The following is a 25,799-nucleotide window of genomic DNA, read 5'->3' on the forward strand; positions in this document are numbered from 1 at the left end:
TAGAGCCCGTGCTCCGCAACAAGAGAAGCCACCCCAATGAGAAGTCCATGCACCGCAACAAAGAGTAGCCCCTGCTCGCTGCAACTAGAGAAAGCCCGTGCACAGCAACGAAGACCCAATGCAGCCAAAAATAAATAAATAAAAAAGTAGGGCTTCCCTGGTGGCGCAGTGGTTGAGAATCTGCCTGCCAATGCAGGGGACACGGGTTCGAGCCCTGGTCTGGAAAGATCCCACATGCCGCGGAGCAACTAGGCCCGTGAGCCACAACTACTGAGCCTGCGTGTCTGGAGCCTGTGCTCTGCAACGAGAGGCCGCGACAGTGAGAGGCCCGCGCACCGCGATGAAGAGTGGCTCCCGCTTGCCACAACTAGAGAAAGCCCTGGCACAGAAACGAAGACCCAACACAGCCAAAAATAAATAAATAAAATAAATAAATTAAAAAAAAAAAAAAAAAAAAAAGTAAGGGCTTCCCTGGTGGCGCAGTGGTTGAGAGTCTGCTGCTAATGCAGGGGACACGGGTTCGAGCCCTGGTCTTGGGGGGATCCCACGTGCTGCTGAGCAACTAGGCCCGTGAGCCACAACTACTGAGCCTGTGCGTCTGGAGCCTGTGCTCCGCAACAAGAGAGGCCGTGATAGTGAGAGGCCCACGCACTGCAATGAACAGTGGCCCACGCTTGCCACAACTAGAGAAAGCCCTCGCACAGAAACGAAGGCCCAACACAGCCAAAAATAAATAAATTAAAAAAAAAAAGAAATGGATTAAAAAAAAAAAAGTAAATAAATAAATTTATTTAAAAAAATATACATATAAATAAAAGTAAGTTAAGAAAGAAAGGGGGCTTCCCTGGTGGCGCAGTGGTTGAGAATCTGCCTGCCAATGCAGGGGACATGGCTTCGAGCCCTGGTCTGGGAAGATCCCACATGCCGCGGAGCAGCTGGGCCCGTGAGCCACAACTACTGAGCCTGCGCATCTGGAGCCTGTGCTCCGCAATAAGAGAGGCCGCGATAGTGAGAGGCCCGCGCACCGCGATGAAGAGTGGACCCCGCTTGCCACAACCAGAGAAAGCCCTCGCACAGAAACGAAGACCCAACACAGCCAAAAATAAATAAATAAATAAATAAATTTAAAAAAAAAAGAAAGAAAGGGTGTTTCCTTTCCCCCCAGAGCTGCAAAAAGAGTTATTCTACGATCATGAAGCTGGAGTTGATAAAGTGGACAATTGAAAACATTCACAAAGCATCCATCCCTCTCTCCTGTGTGGTAACTTGTAGGAAAAAGTATAATCCTATTTAAAAAATCCAAACAGATAAACAAAAGCTCCAAACCTGTCTTCATAGATGAATGGTATTTACACAAAGGAGCAGTGGAAGATCCTTATACTTCAGATATTGCTGCTGTGCCCAGAGGCTGTTCAACTGTTTGGTTGTCTTAACTGGTAATTTGTTGCCCTGGTAGTAATTCACTACCTGACAGCTCTGTGTTCCTAAAAGGCATAAATGCTTGGGTAAACTAGAAGAGGTTCTTTAGTTTTTCCCTTTTTTCTCCACATGCATGAAAGTATAATAAAGCCAATGACACTAATTTCCAAACTAAGACTTTGGAGCCTTTGACTCATTTAAATGATCAACAGTCCAGGCTCCCCCTGCCAGCTCCTTTGTCCCTGTGCGTCCTTCACTGAACTTACCACATCACAATTAATTTATTTTTCTTCCCCTCTGGCTCAATGGAAAGCTCCCCAAGTGTGGGGAGAGTGTCTGGTCTGTTTCTGCTATAGCTCCAGTGTCTGGCACAGTGCCTGGTACACACTAGGCACTCAACAATTATTTGTTGATAGAATACAGAATAAATGGACAGATGACTGGACTAAAGGATGAACATGATTTAAAGAATTAGGAGACACAAGAAAAACAGTCTTTCCTTACGAAGCTTCCATTCTATTTACTACCAAGTAAAAAGCAAAGAGAAGTATGTTTCCATAGCTACACATTATGAAGCCATTGGAATAAATACGCAAGATGCAGACTAGGAGGGCATATGGAACGCAAAGGGTTCTCAATATTCCTGATTATACAACTGCATCAATGGCTGGTAATTTCCTGTAAAGTCTTTGCTTCAGTTTCTTCACGTTAAGTTAAGCACTGAAGTTTTCAGATCTACTTCATTGGGTTGAAATTTCATACAAGACATGCATACAGGTAACCCTCATGGTATCAGTACCATGCCTGGCACATGTTCGGTGCTCAATCAAATTTTGAGGAAGGAATGGATACATACATTAGAGAGTAAAGCAGCCTCGCATAACCCTGAGAGGATGTCTGGCAGGAAGGGGGTTTGCACCCACAGCACAGCTCTTTAGAGGCAACAGGGCCCCGTGGCTAAGAACCTGAGTTCTGCTGGGGGGGTTCCGAGCTCACCGCCTGTTAACCTGCTCCACAGCAACGTTGAGGCGTTTTGCAATGTCTTCCACTGTCTCACTGTTGGCAGAAATGATACCTACACTCTTGGCAATAGCTTTGGCTGTGATTGGATGATCGCCTGTAACCATGATGATCTAGAACACAAACAACGAGAAGGGCATGTGGACGGTGAGGGACTCAGGTACCCGAGCAGGGACAGCTCGGCATCGCCTGCTCCACCACGGCCCCGTACAGCACGGCTAGGGGTGACTATGGTTTGCCCTAATGAGCCGTCCTTGATCTTTAGGTCAAAGAAACAGCTGTCTTTGAAGGGCACACTGATCCCACTAGATCTACCCTTGCTCCTAAGCTTCTTACATTTCCTCCTCTGACATCCAGCCTTTCCTTTGGACATAACTTTATCTGTGAAAGGGCTGACAGGATGTCTCCTTGGGCAGCTTCACGATGCTCCACAGCCTTGGAATTTACACGGTAATGGAATTCATATTTTGGCTTTTATATCGTGAGGGAAATGGAGTATGGAAGCTGGACCTCGAGATTAAGTAATAAAACCTATTACTGTCTATCACAGTCTAGGGCAAGATGTGACCACCTCATGGCACAGGGACACAGCTTTCTGCTCGCAGCAGTTACTCTTGTGGTTTATGCCACACAGACACAGTCACCTTGCTTTTATGGGACAGTTACTGAAATCTTAGTACAGTGAACGTGGAGACTAAAAAAAGGGGAATTATGACATTTAGTTGAAGAGACCTAAATACTGACTCTCCCATGACAAATGTTCCTAGAAAGGGATCCAACATCAATGGAGGACTTGTTAATTCAGGAATGTGTAAGTCCCACCTTGATCCCTGCACTCCGGCACTTGGTGACCGCATCAGGGACCGTGGACCGAGGCGGATCGATCATCGATAAGAGGCCCACAAAACAGAAGTTGGAAGTGGGAAAGTTCATTGTGTCTACATCAAATGAATAGGTTGCTGGAAACTCGTCTGCTGGCAGGTAGAGATGACAGAAACCTGAAATGGGTATAAATTTGGGAGTCAATGAAACTAGGATAAGAAATGACACAAGACAGAAGGAACAAAAAAAAAAAAAAAAAGAAAGAAAGAAAGAAAGAAGGAACATTTTCATACACTCTCAGTCCTTTGTATTTTACCAATACTTCAGAGTTTAACCAGAACTGTTTAATTCCTTCAGTTCCATAACACATGTTGTTTTTAGGAAAGACATGTTTCATCCCCAAATAATTTACTCTGTGCCCATTAGGTTCTCTGTTATGTTCTGGAAACAGAAAGCCCAGAAGCGGACAGCCTTTACTTCTCAAGAGGTTGCAGTTTAGTGGGGGACAGACACAAAGAGATGAAGAGCCCGGAGCGTGGCGAGCATCACAAAGCAGGGCTACGCTCAGCCACCTGAGAACAGGAAAGACTGCGCCAAGGAGGTCATGTGAGCTCACTCTTGAGCAAGGAGCCGGCTGTTTTCCGGGGAAAGAAGGGGGGACGGGCGGTGGGAAGGCCCTTTTCGGCCGAGAAAACAGCGTGTGCTCCTGCACAAACCAGGGAAGGAACTGGGGCATCAGGGGAAGGGCATGGTGTTCAGCCTTCAGTCACGTGTGAGGGAGAGGTCAAACGTGAGGGTCCTAGAGCAACTCAGACGGGCAGCAATCCCGCCTTGAAAGACTACCTGGTGCTGTGGGGCACGCTTCAAGCATTAACAACTCATTTATGTATTTTATTTGCTTTACAGACTCAAATGTCCTGTAGAAACACACATTCCACAGATTCCATCTCTACTGGCAAGAGCTTTCACGATGTTTAATGAGCCTTATCGTCAGTATGAACTTCTGCTGCCTTGAGCCCATCCATCACCCTGTAGTTCAGAGCTGCTGTTTCGTCGGCCCCCGATTCTCCCAGCAGAACATGTCCTGTGATACCCCTTACGTTGCCACTGACAGGCTTCTGCCACGGTGGCTGTGCTTCTAAGGTTCCTTCCACCTCTAATGCCCCCTTCTCTCAGTTACTGGCAGTACTTTTCCCCTAACTGCTCAGTGGGAAACGTCAACATTTTTTTTAAACTTACTTTTCCCCTCTAATTAGCTGCTAAGTCTTACCAATTCTGCCTCCACAAAGTCTCTGTACGTGACCTTCACGTTCCCATTGTCTGGGATCAAATCGCTTTTCGCCTGAGTGAGGGCAGCACCTCCTGCTGAGACCCACTCCGCTCCTGTCCCCCGCCAAGAAGGGCGCTGCAAGCCGACCTCCACACGACCCTTCTAGCCCTGTTTCCCAGGACCGTGGTACCTCGTTCACCTGCAGCCTCGACAAGGCGCGCACCACTCCATCCGTTCCCACCGCTGTGCTCTGGCCCGCGAGGTTCCCTCTGCGTGAGTGCGCTCCCTACCTCCCTCCAAGTTCCCTCACTCAAGGTCCAGAATGAAATGCAACCCCTCCCACGGTAACTTCCCAGATTTCCCTGATCTGGAAGGGACCGCCCCGCACACTATCCATCACACAGTGTCTCTTGTACGTTGACCACTTCTCCTTTATGACTCAAGTGGACGCCAGAGCTACTCCGCTACATCACAGGCCTGTCTCCTCGTGTGCCGGAGGCCGGCAGAGAGCCGCAGGCCTCACGGGCGGGATCAGGGTTCTGCTCACCCAGCACGCGCTCCCCCAGGCCGCCCAGCTCCATGTACGCCGTGTGGAAGGCCTTGGCCGTGCTCCTGTCCAGAGGCTGCTCCTGGCCGTTGACCATGATGGTGCTGCACTTCTCCAGGACCCGCTCGGGGGCCCCTTTCATCACCACGAGGAAACGCTTGTCACTGGGGTCGTCTGTCTCGTGTATGGAGAGCTGCGGGGGAAAGGGGTCGAGCATGTTCAGTGTGGTGTCGGGCAATGACACCGTCTTTACTACTGAGGGCCTGAACTGGACAGATCTTTAAATGAGCAACATGACAAGATTAAAAACACCCCTTTCTCTGTTGGCTACTGGTCCTTGATATATAAAGAAGGAGTGTTCTCTGCAGGCGCATTCCGTCCTTTCTACTTTGTGCCCAAGCAATATGCAGAGAGCTAGACTCTGTCCCAGCCCAGGGGGACACCCTGAATTTGAATCAGGGTGTCTCGCAGGGGGAAACTCAGCCTGTCTCTCAAACAGAAACTGGCTGCTTTAGGGAGGCCAGATGCACTGTCGTCCTGTGAAACCTTCTGCCTTGAACACGATCTCCTGGGGCGACCGTGGGGTCAGAGGGCTGGGAACCGCCTTGTCTCACCTCCTGCCTTGACTGCCCTCCCTGCAGACCCGAGCCGTCCTGCACTCAGGCAGGCACGTGGGCAGCGTCACTGCCTGGGTGTGACAGAGGACGCGAGGGCTGTGAGGACGGCCTCTCATGCACGGGCCTCCGGGGGGACAGCTAAGTAACAGGAAGCACAACTTTATCATCATTACCCTTTGACCTCACAATTCTACTTCTAGATGCACCCTAATAAGATAATCAGGAAAAATGTGAAAAAATTTATAGACAATAATAAAGTGGCTAAGTCTAGACCTTATTTTATACCAGGTACCCTTCTAAGCCCTGGAAAGAATTTTAGGAAGCTGGAGTGTTTGGGAGAGAATGAGTAAGTTACAAAGAAAAATTCTATTATTTTGGGTCTACCAGTTGATTCTAAACCAGTAGTTTATAGACTTTCGGATATCAGAGATGAGTACAAAAAAAAAACAAAACAAACCATAGAGGGCAAACGTAAGGTTGCAGCTTTTTTCACATGGCCAAGTAGCGACATTAAAAAAACCAACTAACCAACCAAACCAAAAACCTCCATCTACTGTCACTATCATTTTCTGAAAGGTAGGGCATTTTAACATTTAAAGTAGGAATAATAAATACTTTTACTGTGTATACTGTTCTGAGTGCCCAGAAATTAAATGGACTCATTTAATTCTCAAAACTGCCCTCAAAACTATGGCCATGGGTACCATGATTACTGCCTTTTACAAGGGAGGAATCTGAGGTGTAGAGAGTTCAGTGACCGCTAGCAAGGGGCTGAGCTGCGACCTGAATTCTGGCCAGCAGGCCCCAGAGTCCCTGCCCTAACCATGCAGTACATAAAGGATAATCTTCTAAATTCAATACTTTCATCTCCATATAAAATTTTATAAAATATTGTCCTAATTTTCCAATTTGCCATAAACTATGGAAAATATTTTAATGGACCAGTCTCAGTTTGGGGAACTGCTATTCTAAGACTGTCCACTTTGTTTCCTTGGGTTGAACGATGCCCCAGAGACCCTCCAAGGTCATGACCCCCGGCCACCTTGCTTAGTGCTGAGTGTTGCTCGTGCGTGGATATAAAATGGCACTAATAGCATCCCAGAGGCTCTGTGGCCTCTCCTGAAGGACCCTCTCCTTTCTAGACCAACTCTGGGAGCCCACTTCTCCCTCAACATTCTGCACACGAGGCCTCACAGAACCCGCTTTTCCTCACATCTCACACGACGAGGAAGCCTTCCCTGGAGGAGACGGAGCCCCGGGGCGACTCTGAGTCTCGGTCACGGTTGGAAGGCCATCCTGCCTAGTCCTAAGAGCATGGTCCCCCGGGTCTGCCTGAGTCCTGGCTCTGGCCCTTGCTGGCTGTGTCCTGTTTCCTCCTTCTCTACTGCCTAACAGAATTGTTGTGAGAAGTGTGGAAATTAGCACATGATAGCTATTGTTACAATGATTATTTTAGAATTGCTACTCATTCTATTTTCACTATGTTTTGAACAGAGATCAGATTTCCTCTACATTTTACATCATACATTTTTTTAGTTGTCTGTTTTGCTAACCATGATTTTTTACTGGTCAATCATCCACAAAGATGTTTGCTCCACAGTTATTTTCCAGTCCTAAATTCCTTCCAAAGAAAATGTGTGGGTGGGTGGGACTTCCCTGGTGGCTCAGTGGTTAAGAATCCACCTGCCAATGCAGGGGATGTGGGTTCGAGCCCTGGTCCGGGGAGATCCCACATGCCACGGAGCAACTAAGCCCGTGGGCCACAACTACTGAGCCTGCACTCTAGAGCCCGCGAGCCACAACTACTGAGCCCGCGAGCCACAACTACTGAAGCCCGCGCACCTAGAGCCCGTGCTCCGCAACAAGAGAAGCCACCACAATGAGAAGCCCGCGCACCACAACATAGAGTAGCCCCCGCTCGCTGCAACTAGAGAAAGCCCGTGAGCAGCAACAAAGACCCAACGCAGCCAAAAATAAATAAATTAATTAATAAAAAAAAAAAAAGAAAATGTGTGGGTAATCACCAGAAACTTGTACACAAACATGGTTATCCTATTTATATAATTTACTGTTATGCAAAGACCAAGTCACGATGCCCCACTCTCAGCTTTGGAGTCTACAGGGAATCCCACCTGTGCCAGCACCTTGGGCTAGAAACTGTCTTTTGTCCTAACTTGACTGCTGGGCACCCCTGGCATGAGGGGTGACAACTAGGCAAGGATCGCCCTTCTCTTCCTGAGCCACGGGGGAGAGGAGATGCCTATGCACTGCCTGTGGGGCAGAACGGGAAAGCAGTGTGGCTGGTGCTCGGTGGTCTTCACGAAGGGCAAGGCTTACCAACATGGCCTGAACTGAACTGCCCAGACTCTGTGTTGTGGTAGAAAAAGCACAGACTCAGGAGTCAGAGGTGTGAAAACTGCTTGTGCCACTTAGATGCTTGTGTGACTCTGTCACCTCAGCGCTTTCTAAGGCCTGTTTCCTCACCCTTCAGTTGGGGTTACTTGGTCCCACCTCACAGGCTTATCATGAGGATTAAATGAGACAAAGCACGTAAAGTGCCTGACACAGACAAGGGGCAGCGCTGCTTCTCCCCACGCCCCACCCTTCTCTCGTCCTTTGGGATGTGGCCGCTGCCCGTCCTTGGCCGAAGTTACCCAGTGCGGGTGCTGGTGCGTCTGTGCGCGTGTGAGTGTGCACGTCACACAGACAGATCACGCGTGGGAACGGCAGGACCTTCACCATTCTTTTTCTGTACTTACTTCAGGGAAACCTGTTCTGGGTTTACCAGACGTCCAGGCCCTGCATCTCTGAGGACTATTTTTGAAGTCAAGTGTCATTCACAATACATATTAACCAAAGGATACTTACACAGGTGGAAATGCTGTTCTAGTGATGATAAAGATTCAGCTGCGACGAAACACTCACCTGAAATTTGTTGGTCGAGTTAAAAGGTATTTCTGCTACTTTGCGGTTTCTTTTCCTAATTTCCATCACGTTACCCAAGATGACCTCCGAGAACTTCAAAAGAGCAGTTTCTGAGGCGTCTCCAACCACAGCTTTCTGCGAATCAAGAGATAAATAGTTGCAGCACATAATCTGGTTGTTCTCTGATCACTTGCAACGAACCATCACGTAACCTAAGCTTCCTGTCTACTGGAGAGAGAAAACAGTTACCCCACAATTGGTGACTGACTTAGGACTGTTAACTGCAGGGCGCCACCTGCTGGCATTAGGGGAGTTCAGAAAAGTGAGAGCTCTGAGAGCAGGACGTTTCCATGAAAAAAGCACTTATGAACTAGATCTTGAAAGACAGGTGGGGAGACGTCCCTGGCGGTCCAGTGGTTAGGACTCAGCGCTTTCACTGCCAGGGCCCGGGTTCAATCCCTGGTTGGGGAACTAAGATCCCGCAAGCCGCAAAAAAAAAAAAAAAAAAAAAAAAGAGAAAGAAAGACAGGTGGGTTACCTACAGAGAGAGGAGCAGAAGAAAGCCTTCTAGAAACCAGAAAGTCGTGAAGGAAGGCACGTGGTGGGGAAACTCTATCGGATGTGGCAGATGTAAAGAACCCCAAAAGGCAAGCTGAGACCTACACTCGAGAAGCAGAAAATAGAGACGCATGGAAAATTTTTGAGCGAAGTTAGATGAAGTAGTCCATCTAACTAATGAAGTATTTAAGGAAAATTAGTGGCATGCAAGAAAGACAGGGGAGGGATAAACCAGAATCATGGAGGCCAATTAAGAGGTTGGTACAATTGTTCCAATGCAAGGTATTAGTGATAACAGAAACGTAAAGTTAGATATTCTGAAACAAGAGTAATAGGCCTTGGTGACTCACTAGATATTTGGGAAGGAGAAAGTTAAAGATGACTTCCAAAAGGATGACAAGTAAAATGGTTATGGCATAGAAAAATAGAAAATTTGGGATATTAATTTGGAGCAAGTTTGGGTACAGGTGGAAGGTGACAAGCATAATTTGTTGAGTGTCTAGCATGCAAAACCTCTAAGTGGAAACACACAGCTAGCTGGAGATGCATGGAGTTTGGGTGAGAAATTAGAACTGGAGATAAGGACTTGAAAGATACAGAGAAGTGACTGGCCAATTAATGAGCTGGCTGATAAAGAAAAGCGAACAAAAAATATAAGTAAGAGTCAATGAAGGAAACAGATAGCAAACAGAAAAGCCAGGAGAACACAGATTCAGTGACTCCTGAGAGGGAGAGGGAGGAAAGGCGGGGAGGAGAGAGAGAAGTTTCGTATATTGCAATTATACAAGAGCTCCACGCAGCCCAGAGGAATACGCTCTAAGACCCCTCCTTCTATTTCTAGCCGATTACATTTTAACCATCAGTGAATGGCATTTATGTAATAAGGAACCTTTGATTATATCTTCTTAGCTGGTAAAGAAGTTAGGAAAGTAACTTAAAGGCACATTCATTTTCTGGAAAGAGACAGAATTTTCAAAAGGCCCAAGTGAATATTCTGAGAACTTTTAGATTTCTCGAAGCTAGTTACAGCGAAAAAAATTTTCTACAGGTCTTGTGATTAGACTTGCTCTTACAGTATCAACCCTACTCAGCTGGAGAGATTAAGTCAAGCACCAAATCAGAAGAGAGAAAGTGCCTTGGCTCTGGCTGCAACTGAGACCGTGCGCAGGGCCTTCACCTTCATGATGGGGACGCTCTCCTGTCCTGGTCTGAACTCAGCGCGGTTACACAGTGTTATGATCTTTGACAGGGAGGCCCAGGTTGCAGAGCTTTGATCAAAGACTTGATCTGGAAAGAAGAACAGTGGATGCCAAGGGTGCTGGGCTCGCACCCACGAACAGCACTATTCACCCCAAGGCTGCAGACCAGCCCCGCTGCTGAGTCCGCAGTGCAGGGCCAGGCTGGATGCGCCCGAAGACTCACTCGAATGGTCTTCACTAGTGTCCGCCACGAAGACCTGGTTGTCGAACCACAGATGGGCCACGGTCATTCTGTTCTGGGTCAGGGTCCCCGTCTTGTCTGAGCAGATGATGGAGGTGGAGCCAAGGGTCTCCACTGCCTCTAGGCCCTTCACCAGGCAGTTCTTCTTGGCCATTCGTTTTGCTGTCAGTGACAGAGCCACCTAGACGGAGGAGAGAGGGAGAAGCCTGGAGAAAAACCACCCTTTTGAACTCGGGTTCAATAATGTAGAAACAGGTAGAGCTGGACTAGTGTCAGGTATGGTTACAGATGCAGTAAACCTGCATCAGCCCCAGTGACTGAGAAAGCATACAAAGCCCTATACATGGATATGCCACAGTCCTTTCTTCTATTAAATGTGGAACACTCTTTTGTCCCTTTGCCCCTTGAGGAAAATGATCCTAAGGCACCCACAGGTCGCAGAGCCAGGCAAGTCATGTGTAATTACAAAGGGGGCCTTGGCTGTCATTCACAAGCAAGAACGCGTAAGACGGACTTTGGCCGCTATTTGCCAAAGGGCTTGTCCCAAAGGACTACCTTGTTGCTTTGGGGAATCAAGAAGCATTTGTTTCACTTTAAGAGCTCCATATTTAAACATTCTTCGCTCTCTTTGAACCCTGCAGATCTCAAAGGGTTCTGTTTGCCTCCAATTCTGTCAAATTACTCTCTGCTGGAGTCAGAGGAGACCTGGAATCAAAAACTTCTGTCTTTGCTCAGGATGGCACCAGGCCACCTTCACACAGGACTGAAGATACGAAGCCCTCTTCCCCAGCTGTGGGGCTCGCACCGCAGAGAAGGCTTTGTTCAAGGGTGGGCTAAGCAGGGAGAACCAAAGCTGAACCTGGACGTAAGCACAGGAAAGGGCTGAACTGCTCTGCAGGAACACACAGAAGGCATTTGTGTGTGTCCGTGGGAGTCTGAGAGGGAAGAGAAGCGAGGTAAAAAGTGTGCTCAAGTCCCTCAGCTGTAGAAACTTTCAAAGGAGTTTGTTTGTTTGTTTGTTTTCCTTTTAAGAACAGTGGAAATGTGGGGGAAGGTATCCGGCTTCTAGAAAATCCGTAAATGGTGGTTCAAGACTGTCTTATCTAGATCTTAAGGGATTTGCAGACAGATCTCCTGAAAATGAAAATATAAGTTTTCAAGGACAATGCGTTCAAATATTAACAAACCACAATTCTTTTTGTCCCTCTAAGAAACAGTCTGTTCAGAACGTACCACGGTCGCCCCTGACGGCGCAGACCCAGCCGTGGTGGGCGCCCACCCAGCACAGCAAAACGGCACGTTAGCAGGGTCAGGGTGCGACCACTAGTAGCGCGGACTCACAGTGACAGTGGCCAGGAGACCCTCAGGCACATTGGCCACAATGATGCCAATGAGGAAGATGATGGAGTCCAGGACATAATACTTCATGGACACCGCGATGATGAAGAAAAGGACGCCGATGGAGACCGCCACTCCTGCCACGATGTGAACGAAGTGCTCGATCTCGATGCCAATGGGCGTCTTCGAGTTCTGGACCCCCGAAGCCAGCGAGGCGATCTGCCCAATGATGGTGCGGTCGCCCGTGTTGATGACCATGCCCGTCGCTGTGCCTACAGGTGGAGCAGACATTTTATTCCGGGGGTCCTCAGCTAGGAGGGACCACAGCCTCACGGACCTCTCTTTGGTGGCTTACGTGGCCAGTCAGCACATGACATTACTAAGGCCAAACACCAGCTCTCTAGGTTCTTCAATTCCTCGTTTTCTCTTGGAGAAGCCTTTGCAGCAAGTGATGGTAAAGAGAGAAAAACAAAGCCTGAAGACGGAGAAGTGCTATGAGTGGAACATGCGGTCCCGCAAGCAGCTGGACTTACCTTCCAGACAGGTTGTGGAGAAGAAGCTGATATTCTTTGTCTCCAGGGGGTTGTCATGGGTAAACTCACAGGAGCGGGGCTGGGGCTCAGACTCCCCAGTGAGAGATGAGTTATCTACCTAGAAGTTTTGAAACAAGCTCAGGATCAGGCACCTTGTCCCTTCCCCAGTTACACCGAGACCTGGAAAGACCACAGCAAGCCAGCTGGTCACGAGCACGATCCTCGGGGTGCCTGTGACACTCACCTTACACCCCTGAGCAGACAGCAACCTGATGTCCGCAGGGATCCGGTCTCCTCCTTTAATCTCCACTATATCCCCCACCACCAGCTGGTCTGCAGGAACTGTCTTCTTCTCTGAATCTCGAATGACAAGCGCTTGCTGTGAAAGAAAATCATGACCCAGGCCTCAGATTCCCTCCTGGAATGATGCTGGCCCTCCTGCACCCTCCCCAAACCTCAGGAAGGGAGGCGCTAGGATCCACAGCTGTCAGAATAGCAGAAAATGAAACAAAGACTTTCACTTGGAGCCTTAAGACCCTAAGACTATTTTTTCTTGAGTAGGAGCTCATGGAGATATTCTTCGACCCAGAAAATTCTGCCATGGGAGGGTCCAGCAAAGCGACAGCCCTGGGCCTGGCGGAAAGGGAGACCATGAAGGATGAACGATCCTGCTGGGAGGTCCAGGAAGACTCCTGAAGGTTGAGCCAAAGGGTTTAATCATCTTGCTCAGGTCGGGAAAACTTTAATGGAGTGAGAGAAGGGTCTCCACTTCTGAGCACAAAGGATCCCACCCAGAGTCCCCTCTGTCCAGCAGCTCTGCAGACCAGCGAGGCTGCTGTTTTCCTGCCATGCCGACAGCAGTGCGCAGCCTCCCTAGAGGACCTCTCCCGGGTTCCTGTGGGCGGAGGGATGGGGGGCCTCCCATACTGAGAGCACTTTGGGGCAACATGCGGGGAGGCTCAGAAATGGGAGTAAAGAGGGTGACAGTTAAAGAATCATAGGTCGGCCTCCTTGGTTCACGCTCAGAACCACCTGGACTGCTTTTGTCTAAACAGTTCACCAGCGCTGAGGAGCAGCCACAGGAGAGGCTGTGCAACGACTCATGTTCCTGCCCCACTTCGCTCTCGACTAAGCACTTTTCTCCATCTTATCTCATTGATCATCTCAAAACCCTGGGAGGAGACAGGGGCTCCACAGAGATTAGGTCACTTGCCCAAGACTTTGCAGACAGCAGGGAGGGGGCCCAGGCCTCCAAGCTCCTCCACTCCCCCAGCCTGATGCTCGCTTATCTCAAGTCTCGCAGACACCACGGAGGGTGCCGCACCCACCTGTGGAATCATCTGGTGGAAGCTGGCCATGATGTTGGTGCTTTTCGCCTCTTGGTAATAGGCAAAGACCCCGGTTAAAACAACGACCAGGGCAAGCACGGAGCCCAGGTACACCTGGGTGAGAAGGACAGGCATCAATCAGAAAAACAAGTGTCAGGAATGGGCCAGATCCTAGGGCCAGGGTGCTCCACGGCCAGTGAGAGAGATGGCAGTAGTGTCCTGGTGTGATGTGCAGGCCACACAATTTACCCATTTGAAGTATATAATTAAGTGATCGTTAATAATGTACACAGTTGTGCAACAATCAGCACAATCCATCATCCCATAAGTCCCCTTGAGCCCACTGGCTATCATTCCCCACGCCAGCCCAGGCCTGGCAGCCACTGACTGATCTGCTTTCTGAATCCAGGGCGGGTCTGCTCTGAACATTTCACATCAATGGAATCGTACAGTATGCGGCCTTTCGCATCTGGCTTCCTTCTCTCAGCATCATGTCGGCCAATACAGTTTTGTGTTTCAGTCCTCCGTTATCAGCAGGCACAGAAGCTCTCCACAGTAAAGGGAGAGAATTAGCTTTGAGGAGAAAAAGCCCAAAAACACTTCACGTGGATATCGATTTTTTTTCCCACGTAGGAACTTTTGTGTTTCTCTCTCTCTCTGAAAAATTCATGCTCATACTGCCTCTGAGACACCAGAAAGTCAGATATAATTTGTTTTACACTTGGGAAAATGACTGACTTTCTCAAACTCATGTGGTGACTGATCAGTGGTGGACCCCTGACCCCAGCCCAATGCTCTGCCCTTGTGTTACGGTGCTGACCCCTCACCGCCCCCCGCCCCGTTACCAGCAAACCCAGGAGGAGCCCCAGGGCCTTACGCTGTCCAGGGAGGAGGACTTATCGTTGGAGTACTGAATCCCATATGCGATCCAGCACAGGATGGCTCCTATCCACAGGAGGATGGAGAACCCCCCCACCATCTGCTTGAGGAACTTGATAATCTCTGGGGTTTCCTTGGGGGGGGTCAGGGTGTTGGGCCCATCCCGAGCCAGGAGCTCAGCAGCCTGGGTGCTGGAGAGACCCTGAGAAAGCAGAGCCAAAAGAAACAGAAATCAGACGTTTCTCCCCCCTTGGGTTGGATGTCACATTTCTGCAGAGGGTGGGTAGGGGTTACTATGTCCCAACTCAATCACTGCGTCACGCAGGGAGCCTCGCTTGTCAGACTCCGCCATTCCCTCAGCGTGCCCTTCGGCCTCTCACATGCCGCCTCGGGGAGCAGCGTGGCTGCTGCGTGCTTTCCTACACGCCTGCCTCCCCCGCCCACTGCTAACTCCTGAAACCCAGGCATCGCCTGCTCCTCACACCGCAGGTGTTCTTGTTGACTTGAACAGGTGTACTCAAATCTCCTGATGTTAAGACACCAAAACTTTTGAGATTTGAGATTTGAATTCACAGAAGGAAGCCCTACTTCTGCGGTGGGAGATTTTATGAGGCACATGGTGTGCCCTGCAGCCTTGTCCCTTTCCGGAGGAGGCCTTGATAAGACCCTAATACGTCCTGGGCACTGGGTTTAAAAGCAACCCCTGACCGTGACAACGAGGAAGCATCCAAACCTTCCTGGGGTCACTGTCTGTGACCAAGCGCACAGCTCAGCAGAGGGCTTGGCCAGAGCTGTGGTTCAGACGGGCCAGCTCCTGAGGGGAACCAGCCCTGTCTCGCATGGTGGGCATGTGGGGGGCTGGCATTCTCAAAGTTGCAGCTTTAGGTCACTCATTCTTTTCCACAAACCCTGAGCACAGTCCCAGGATTCTCTCCCCTGTCACTGGTTCTCTGATGACTTACCGTAATGATGTTTGTACCATATTTTGTTTCCAATTCCTCATTGCTGAGTTTGTGGTCATCCTGAAGCCCATGAAAAGAAGAACAGAGTGAATTAGATAATTCTGAGACTCAAACCCTAAGCCTTGACAAGCCCATGAAAGCTGGGAGTAGCACTGAGGAAGGCAGAGGGGCCAGGGAGTGTGGGATGAAAAGAAGGAACCTTTGTCCCAGGGGCTACTGCAGTGAGAGAAGAGAACCTCGCTGCAGGAGCGGTCACTGGCCAGGGGATTTTCTGGCCATCCCTGAATAGTTCAGACTTAACTTGCCATTTACCACAAAGTAGCTGTCCTTAGTTTTTCTGAGCAAAGCAATGCATTTCACCTCAGTCTGGTCTCCAGCACATGCAAATCCTAGCACACCTGTTGTCCAGGCACCAGTGATCTGGACACTTAACTCAGACCTGAACTGTGGGATCAGTGGAGGGCTATGAGCAGTGCCGAACCACTTCATGTCCTGACAGCTGTTACCCATGCAGCCCTCACTGGGCAGGCGGTCTGGTAGAGAGAAGCATGCCTTTCCTTATTCCAGTACTTGAGACTCAGTTCACTGTCAGAGAAGCCCTCAGATTAAAAACCTGCCAAGTGGCTTCCCTAGTGGCGCAGTGGTTGAGAATCTGCCTGCCAATGCAGGGGACATGGGTTCGAGCCCTGGTCTGGGACGATCCCACATGCCGCGGAGCAACTAGGCCCGTGAGCCACAACTACTGAGCCTGCGCATCTGGAGCCTGTGCTCCGCAACAAGAGAGGCCGCGATAGTGAAAAGGCCTATGCATCGCGATGAAGAGTGGCCCCCACTTGCCGAAAGCCCTCGCACAGAAACGAAGACCCAACAGAGCCAAAAATAAATAATAAATAAATAATAAATAAATTAAAAAAAATAAAAAATAAAAACCTGCCAAATAAATACCGGGGCCGGGGGGGGGGGGTGGCCCACACTTGCTAATTTTGCCACAGAATCATTAGGCTAAAGCAGAGTTTCTCAACCTTGGCATTATTGACATTTTGGGCCAATAACTCTGTTGTAGAGGCTTCTAGCCACCAGCGCCCTCCCTTAAGAAGTGATAACCATAAATGTCTCCAGACATTGCTGAATGTTCCCTGGGGAGCAAAGTCCCCCTCTCCTCTCCCTTTGAGAATCTCTGGGCCAAAGAAAACCCTGTGGCAGAAAACCCAGGGCTAAGTCTTCCTCACCCCACCTAGAAAACCCAACATTCAGGATTCTAAAACTCTGATTGTCTGAAACAAAAATTTATACTGTGACTGGTACCAGAACCATCTCTTTTCTCAAGTATATGCAAAAAAGTTTCATGGTACAAAAGAGACTTTTTGCTCTCTCCTCAGCCAGATCTGCCTCGCTCATTCGTTCATTGTACCAATATCAACTGAATATGATATTGCTGGGGAGTCAAAGGATTAAGACACAGTTTTGTGCACAGTACACCAAGTCCTGGGCAGAGAAAAGTTAAAGGATGATTAGAGCCATTGGTTTCATGGATGGACCTCAGACTTTAAGGGGCTGTACTGCACTATCCTCTCCTGCTAGCCCAGCTCTGGGGATGACAGCAGGGCAGAGTGCGTGGAGTGAACTTTGCTGGAACAGGTGGCTCAGGCCTGAGTCACTATCCGCCTGGGTCTTCAGAAGCCAGGGATGCTATAGTTCTCATCAAGGTTCTAACTTGCTGGAGGGGTCGGGATGCAAGGGCATCCAAGTACGCAGTCACAAATTATAGGATTCTTGTGAGAAGGTTGTGAAAAAAGAGGGAAAGAAAGATGTATCTCAGCAAGGAAGCAAGGGAACACTTTGGCCAATACTATGGAAATTATTTTTCTGTATTATACATCTTCACAAAATGGTCCAATCTCAAGGGAGGTTCTCATTGTAATTTATAGGCATATGATACAATGGATATATATTCATGTTATGATTAGCAATTTCAAGTAAGACTAGTTATGTCTTCACCCCTAACTGCTAGAGATACGTAAGAAATAAGAATGACTATCTCAGTCTTTCTCCTGCTTTCTCTGTAACCCTCTTAACAACTCCAAGAGGTAGGTACCATTTTAAATTCCAATTTTTCAAAACAGGGAAGTGAATTTCAGTCAAACTGGGATTTCAATTCAGGTCAGTCCAGTTCCAGGGATGTGGTCTTAAGTGTCATCAGAAGATACATGGACAAATGCCTAGTGGTGTGTGCTGTTTAATGAGCTCTCCAGGAAAAATAAATAAAGAGCTCCGATTTGTAGCATTTACTGATTTCTCACCCCAGTCACGCTTCACGCTACTAATACAGTATCAGTCAGCTTGCCGAATTCCTGCGTGTTTAACAACTGGCTCAATAGCACTCATGAGCACACACTACTACCAGCTGCTCAAAGAATCACAGCTTTAAGGTCTGCAGTGAAGCGCCGGGACAATCTAGCATAATCTCAAACTCACGGTAGAAGTTTCCCCTTTGGCATTCCTGAGATGCAGTGTCACATTTCAGTTCTAGGGCAGCTCTTTTCCAGGGCAGCCAGCTTTACTAGAAACAGGGTTGCACGTCCACAAAACACTTCCATTAAGAACACTCTCATTCTTTTCTCACTTTTCCCCTGACAGACCCACAAAAATTGTTTATTTCCTATTTTACGTAAAGAAAATGGAGCTTCAGCGAAGCTGAGTAGTTTGCTCCCAGTCACAGACCAGCCACGGAGAACTGGACCTCAGCTGAGCCTCAGGTTGTCTGAAGCCAAGCCCAACTCTCTTACCGCTGAAATTCTTTCTGATGGGGCAAATATACCCAGGAACCTAGCAAGCGTAGGGCTTTTGGTTTTCCTCCTGGGTGGTTCTGCCTCAAATAGTTCAATCTTATCAGCTAGAATGTGGCAGCTGGCTGCTTAAATCATCTCAGCGACGCCGCCAGGAAGGAGAGCGGTCTGGGCCATCCATGCCGGTGGAGACTGGAATCAGAGACTCCGCTCTGAGTGAGTCCCACCTGGGCGCGCCTACAGCCTGAATGCACGGAGCTTTCAGAGGCCTGACCCCCGGGCAGATATTATCACACCATTTTTTTAAAAAACAAGGAAACAAGTCTCAGGGCTTTTCAAATTCTTGAGACGAATTTTCTTCTGTGGGAGGTGGGTTATAGGGGCGAGCTCGCAGCGGGGAGGGCAGTGCCCAGGGGCACACGTTTGGCTCAACTGACCAGATCGAGTTCTTTCTTAAGCTCCTCTTTCGGCTGATGTTTTTTGCGTTCCAAGCAGTTCTTTTTCAGGCCCCCGTACTTCTCGCCATCCCCCTTGTCCGTTTTCCCAATGTCTCCGGTTCCACTGAGCTCCACAGAGTAAATTTCTGTTTTCTGAAAGAGAAGCAGAGGTGCGGTGCTGGCCCGAGGTGGGGTCTCCGAAGCGGAGCTGAGGCCTCCCCGGCGGGACCTGCAGGGAAGACGCGCCGCCCTCCCTCCGGCCGCTCCTCCCGGGAGCTGCTCCCTCCCCGCCCCGCGAGCAGCGCCCCCCGCGCCGCCTCCCTCCTCTGCTGCGGTGTGTGGGGCTGGCTGGGCGCGCGCAGGGCTGGGCAAGTAAGGTCCCCCAGGAGGGCAGGGCCTCCCTCGTGCCTGGTCCCCACGGGACACGCCAGCGCGCCGTTCCTCGGCGGGGGCGCCCACTGAACTCCTGGGCCTCAGAGGCGGGGGCGGCTTCCGGGCCACAGCGCCCCGGTGGAGTCCCCAGCCCCGCGCCGCCTGCGAATCAGGACCCCCGCGGCCCCTGCCTCGCGTCTGGCGTCGCGTCTTCACGCCGGCAGCCCTGGGTCTCCGCGCAGCGGAGGGAGCCGCGCAGAGCCCGCCCGCCCTCTCCTCCCGCCCCGCGCGTTCGCGCCCCGGCTGCGCGCACCGGCCTCATGGCGCGGGCGGGGGCCCCGGGGGCGGGTGGGGGCCGAGGCCGGCGGCGCGCTCCGCGCTCCTCGCTCCTGCGGCAGCCGAGCGCCTGCCTGTCCGGCTCGGGCGGCGGTGCGGCCTTAAATGTGCGGCCCGGCCCGCCCCGCCCCTCCAGCGGGCTGCGCGCCCGGCGAGCGTGGGCCCGGTGGGCAGTGCGGTTCCGCGCCCCGACCTGCCGTGCGCCCCGCCCCGGGGAGAGCCCCCGCCCGCCAGTCTCTCTGAAATCTAATTGCTCGCCGGTGGGGATTGCAGCTCCCGGTGTCCCGGCAGTAAGAAGCCCCGGACGATCGGAGAATCGGCTTCAGGGCGCGGTATGGGGTCAGAGCGAACCGGGGGATAACCTGGAGACCCTCCGAGGGGCAGCCCCGTTCCTCTGCAGGGTCCAGACGGGGATGGAGGCACTGTGAGGCCCGAGGGCTCCGGACGAGGCGCCCCGTGGGGACGGAGCCTCCCCTCCTCCGCAAGGGCTGCCCCACAGTCGCCATCACCCCCCTTCCCTTCTTCCCAAAAGGGCAGAGTTTGAACTCAGATCCCACCCCCAACCCCCCATTCCCCCCGCCCCCGTGCAGCAGGGCAACAGCAGTGAGTCACTGAGTCCTAAGGGACGGGAAGACTCCGGCGACATCTGGTTACAGATACACATCACAGGTTCTCCAGCGTTGCAGCTCAAGCAGCAGCGTACTGCTGGGGAGGTCTGTGTAAGGAGATGCAAACTTGGTATGAAACTTGTTCCCACTTTGCTGGGAACCCGGGAGAAGGGGTCCTGCAGGCACACAGGGGCTGCTCCTGCTGCATGTTCTGGGACACGCGGAGTAGAGGACGCCTAGGGAGAGGCCCCTGGGCTCCAGTGGAGTGCACTCTTCCAGAGCAAACCCGTGACTTGATGAGGGGGCCAGGAGAGAGGGAGGTGGGGAGAGGAGATGGCGCAGGTTTAAAAATGAGTAAGTTGGGGACTTCCCCGGTGGTCCAGTGGTTAAGACTCCGCACTCCCAGTGCAGGCGGGCCGGGTTCCATCCCTGGTCAGGGAACTAGATCCCACATGCACGCCGCAACTAAGAGCCCGCATGCCGCAACTAAAAAGATCCCGCATGCTGCAATGAAAATCTCGCTCGCGGCAACGAAGACCCCGCGTGCGGCAACGAAGACCCCGCGCAGCCAAATAAGCAAACAAATAAATAAATAAATAATAAGTGGAAGCAACCCCCTCGGAGAAGATTGCTGTTAATCTTGTTGGTGTCAAGTTTGGAAAAGATCTCAGTTCTACCAGCTGCACGACAGAGAACCCTGTCCTACACTGTATGGTCCCGCAGAGATCCCGGCTTCCGCCAGATGTCTGTCTCAGCCACTGCTGCTGTGGCCCCTGTGGCAGCCTCTGATGCCGTCAGGTGTCCTGGGTGTGACCTTTGCCACTGCCCCACACCCACCCTAACTCCAGAGGTACTGCTTCGCCGTTGCCAGTCACCTTGCCCCAGAGTCCCGTGAGGAAATGGCCTCCGGGTGTGTGTGATGCAGGCACCTGGAGTAGTCCTCACCTGAGAGAGACGCAGACTCACCTCTCTCAGGCCCCAGGGCCTATCGACCCTGACTTCCACCCAGTTCTGGTGACCTCTCCTGGGCTGGCTGGAAAGGCCAAGGTACAGCCTGGGACACCTTCTCAGCCCGAGCCTGCAATAGCAGCTTCTACTGAAGCTGGGTTCTCCTGTCTTTGAAGCACATCCATGCTGGATCTCTTCTAGGACTTTTCTGAGTGACAGATATTACATATTGGGACAGGCTGTCATAATATATGTAACTATTCCTAGCTCATTTGAATCAGTTAATGCGCTTAACGTATTTGAAATTGCACTAGACATAGGGGGTGGTTGGGAGAAATGGTCCTAAAATTGTGTTATTCTCTGCCCTGGAGGAAGTTACACTTGAGTTGAAGACCCAAACTTAACAAATAAACGATTGTAAGTGATCCCAGAAATAACAGAATTTAGCACTAAATGGTATAGGTTCTAAGTGCTTTAGGAGTTTAAAGATGGGAAGATCTCATTACTTAGAATTAGTTATCCAGAATTTTTCTCTCCCTTAGCAGCCTCCACGAGAGGTGGGAGAGAGGCAGGTGGGCCTGTGTGTGTCAGTTACTCCTGGTCCCAGAGAGGCCCCTCCTGCTGCAGTCCTGGGGGATGGACATCGCCCTCTGGCTCCCGAGGTGGAGGAAGAGGATCCAGGCGACAATGGGATGAGGAAGATTCCCTTCCGGCCTCACACCCACCACCCTCGTCTCCCATGCACACGGCAGCCCCACACACCTGTGTCCACCCGCCCTGCCAGGTTATGACTGGACAGCATTTCTCCACCTGTGAGGGCCTCCTGGAGTTGCAGTCAGAATGAAAAAACAAAAACAAACAAACCTTCCATCAAGCAGGCTTCTGAACTGTTTCCTCATTTCTTCATTTATATGGGCGTATGAACATCCTGCAGAAAGGAAACTGGCTTCCAGAAATCAGCACCTGTGCTGTGGTTATCGCCCTGCCTGCGAAGCCCGGGGCCAGGTGGGCAAGATGCTCCAGGATGGGGTGGAGCCTGCGGGGGCTCAGGCGGGCTGGGGGCAGCCACACTCACCTTTCTCCTCGTGGATATGCTCCCCCAAATGTTAGGGCACTACGGCATTAGTTCTCTGTGACTAATTTTGGGTAATAAGAGCCTTTTTCAGAAAATTACCATTTTCCTTTTAATAAGTGGTTGAAAAATACTGATTGCATTCTGAAGTCTTTGATTTGTGTTTTTTAATCTTAGGGGGGACACAGATTTTCCCCACTTGAATCAGCTTCACCTTTGTCATGGAAGTTATAACATATATACATATGTAACATATAAGATGCATAATATGTATGATAGGAAGGATATCATTCATACAAATATGTTGGGCTAACTTTGCAGGAATTTGCCTCTTCTGATGAGTGAGGTGATGCTCTCTTGGCCACCAGCTCCCACATTCTTCAGAGTTAGGGAGCCAAACGCAGACACTCGATATTTATTTATTCCTGGAATATTTATTGGAGGTTTGTGATATGTATGTCGCATCACACCAGGTCCTTCCTGGGAAAGAGCTTTTCACCTGGTTGAGGAGGCAAGCTACATCACCCCAGGTAGGATATTCACACATGACAGTCAAAGGCCTGACGAGGTCCAGCACTGAGTCGGTGGGCAGAAGCCAGACTCCAGAACAGCCGAGGAAGGAGTGAACTGTGCAGTGGAATGATGGGCACTTCCTGAAGTGGGTTGAGTGCCAGTGCATTTTGAAGGCTGGGCCACCTGACTCAAGGGGGGCAGGGGAGGGCACTGGCTCCTGCACAGACATGACTGAGAGCGTTTCAGGGAGTAGCAGGAGGCCCGGCTGTCAGGGTGGGCTCCATACGTGTGCCTTGGGGAACGCTTGACGATGAGATGGCATAAAGGAAACGACGTTTTGGGAAGATGAGAGGTTCTGCAGCAAAAGCGGAGGGCCTGGCTTGCAGCTGCCCCGACGACATGAGACCTGAGCCCAGCTGCCCCCATCGTAGGCTCCCGTCAGCCAGCAGAGTGTCAGCGAGGTTTGAGTGTTGGCACCCTGACGCCCTGAACATGTCTAGGCCCTATGCAACCATTATTTCAGATATAATTTGTTTGTTCTGTCAAGAGTCTTTGAAATGAAACAAGGGAAGGAAGGGCAAACGATGGTCACCCAATCTAAGTTAGAGGCGTTTCTAGGCTCTCCCCTCTGGGTACCCCCCATAAATGTACATGTATCCTGTGTTTCCAGGGTGAACTGAGCTGTTCTAAGGTCTGGGGGGAGGAGAGCTATGGGATTAAAGAATATCATAAGAGGCATGCTCCATCTCATCCACAAAGATCAGCTTCAACCTCATAACAGTGATGAGGGGCTGTCATCCTTTACAAAGATCTCAGTTAATTAAAAAAGAGTGTGACCTTTCCCCAGGGATGTTAATAGAACTGTGTTCATCTCCCCCAGTTTTCATGCCTGATCTGTCCCTGTGAGATGCCAGGCTCGGTTCTGGGGTGAGAAGAATGACCTGACCCTTATGGGGTCAGGGTTCCATGTAAGCCAGGCACAGAGGACAGTCGCTTCCTCGACTTGGTTACCTCTCGTCCTCTCTGATATACTTTAAATAACTGTCTGTGATAACCCAGCACCTTAAGTCAGCCTGAAGTAAGCTGGCCTAGCTCTATGAACGTATCTCTCCTGGGATCAGCGCTTCAAAATTCCAAAAGTTTACTCTAGAAGCAAACGGGAATAAAAGAGAAGGAAGACAGCCCAAATGCCCGGCTTCATTCACACCAGGGCCCGACTTAGTCCGTGCTGATCCAGAAAGGTGCACAGGAATGGGCCGTCCACAATGTGGCACAGACTCCGCAACGTGGCTAGGCTGGGCATTTCGTACACAAGCCTGAGGAAAGGAAAGCAAGTGAAGGAACTGAGAAACTGCTTTCCAGGGACAAGCGGGAGGAAACGGGCAGCTGCTTGGCTGCATGTCCTACTGGGAAGTTCCCCGAAGCGACGAGTGGGCAACTGAGGTTCTGAAGTTGTGTCTGCCGTCACGCGGGAAGGGCTCGGACCTGCTGGGTAACGTGCCGCTGGGCCCCGGGGAGAGGTGGAAAGCCAGGAGGAACACGAGCACGTTTAAGGAGGTCCTACTGCGGCGGCCAAAGTGTCCCCTGAAGAAAGGAGGCCACCGGCTGCCGACGCACAGCTTGTGTGAATGAACCTGCGACCAGCGGGACAGCGGGGGAGCCTCCTCGGGTCTGATGGCTCAGCCTTCACCAGCTTCCAGCCTTCTGAGACTCTGGATTGACCTTTCTCCTCATCTTAGTCTCTCTCTCCTCCCTCTTAGGGTTGCCAGATAAAACGCAGGCACCTGTTAGTGTTGCCTTTCAGATAAACAGTGAATACTTTTTTAGTATGTCTCAAATATCACATACAACATACTTATACTACAATTATTCATTGCTGAGCTAAAGTGCAAATATAACCAGATGCTGTTTGCAAACGTTGACAACTGGCTCCCTCTGGATGGCGTGGTGCCCCTTACTGCTCATGAACAGGCACAACGGGGACCCTGGCCCAAGCTCTCCTGTCTTCCGTTTCTCCACCAGATAGGAAAATAAAAAATAAAAACATTCAGACTTTCTCTTTTTGCCATGCCAGTCCCGGATTCGTCTTAAGATGGTCAACTAGAATAGGTGTGGAAGTAAGTTTTTTGTTTTTTGTTTTTCTATAATCACCTATCTCTTTAGCCAGAAAAATCTTACCACTGTGCAGAGGTCACATTTTTGGAACTGAGGGAATTCGGTGCCGTCTCAAGACCAACTGTCAATTCTAGAAGCGACCAGCAGAGGGCGCACATCCCACCACCACACCTGGTCTCGGCATCCCTGGTGAGCTCATCACCTACCACCAGGCCACCTGCAGTCGCTCAGGCACCAAGAATTTACAGAACACTCGCAGGCTTGGCTACTTCGTGCCAAATACTTCATTTCTGATGGAGCAAAGGGCAACTTGGTAAAAGACAAGTCCCAAACAAACCATTAAAAAAAGAACACCAGTAAAAGAAAAGACGCAACAATAAAACTCCAGTGATAATTACCACAAAGAAACAGTGAACTACACCGTTACCAGAAAAAGCAAACTGTCACGGTTTCCCTACTCCTACGGCTGGATGGGATTTGGAAACATCACATTCAACCTTCCAAGACTTGCTTCTTCCCTGAGGCATTCTCTGAGGAGCAGCCCACCTCACCCGCCACCTTCTCCAAGGGGCTAATGCTTTCATAGTGTAGGGGAGCAGACTTTGCCTCCCCAAATATGTCTCTTGGGCGTATTACTTACTTTAAGCTGGTTTTTTTTTTTTTTTAAAGAAATTTCCATTTTAATTTTTATTTATTTATTTATTTATTTATTTATTTATTTATTTATGGCTGTGTTGGGTCTTCGTTTCTGTGCGAGGGCTTTCTCTAGTTGCGGCAAGTGGGGGTCACTCTTCATCGCGGTGCGCAGGCCTCTCACTATCGCGGCCTCTCCTGTTGCGGAGCACAGGCTCCAGACGCGCAGGCTCAGTAGTTGTGGCTCACGGGGCCCAGCAGCTCCGTGGCATGTGGGATCTTCCCAGACCAGGGCTCGAACCCGTGTCCCCTGCATTGGCA

At 50.4% G+C, this 25,799-nt stretch overlaps 1 protein-coding gene across 1 annotated transcript in view; it reads right to left on the reverse strand.

Moving 5' to 3' along the window:
- Nucleotides 1–19,641, reverse strand: part of ATP12A (ATPase H+/K+ transporting non-gastric alpha2 subunit) — a 29,190-nt gene extending 9,549 nt beyond the window's left edge. Inside the window, exons 1-14 of the mRNA XM_061171190.1 lie at nt 19,567–19,641; nt 18,882–19,034; nt 15,659–15,718; nt 14,695–14,898; nt 13,818–13,931; nt 12,734–12,868; nt 12,490–12,607; nt 11,960–12,228; nt 10,601–10,799; nt 10,356–10,465; nt 8,621–8,755; nt 5,079–5,271; nt 3,262–3,437; nt 2,416–2,552 (exon numbers count right to left, since the gene is read on the reverse strand). Of these exons, the coding sequence (XP_061027173.1) occupies nt 2,416–2,552; nt 3,262–3,437; nt 5,079–5,271; nt 8,621–8,755; nt 10,356–10,465; nt 10,601–10,799; nt 11,960–12,228; nt 12,490–12,607; nt 12,734–12,868; nt 13,818–13,931; nt 14,695–14,898; nt 15,659–15,718; nt 18,882–19,034; nt 19,567–19,575 (2,012 nt within the window). The 5' untranslated portion in view covers nt 19,576–19,641. The remainder of the gene's footprint in view (nt 1–2,415; nt 2,553–3,261; nt 3,438–5,078; nt 5,272–8,620; nt 8,756–10,355; nt 10,466–10,600; nt 10,800–11,959; nt 12,229–12,489; nt 12,608–12,733; nt 12,869–13,817; nt 13,932–14,694; nt 14,899–15,658; nt 15,719–18,881; nt 19,035–19,566) is intronic.
- Nucleotides 19,642–25,799: the final 6,158 nt, after the last annotated feature.

The sequence above is a fragment of the Eubalaena glacialis genome, chromosome 16 (assembly GCF_028564815.1).
Source record: "Eubalaena glacialis isolate mEubGla1 chromosome 16, mEubGla1.1.hap2.+ XY, whole genome shotgun sequence".
In the NCBI taxonomy this organism is placed as follows: domain Eukaryota; kingdom Metazoa; phylum Chordata; class Mammalia; order Artiodactyla; family Balaenidae; genus Eubalaena; species Eubalaena glacialis.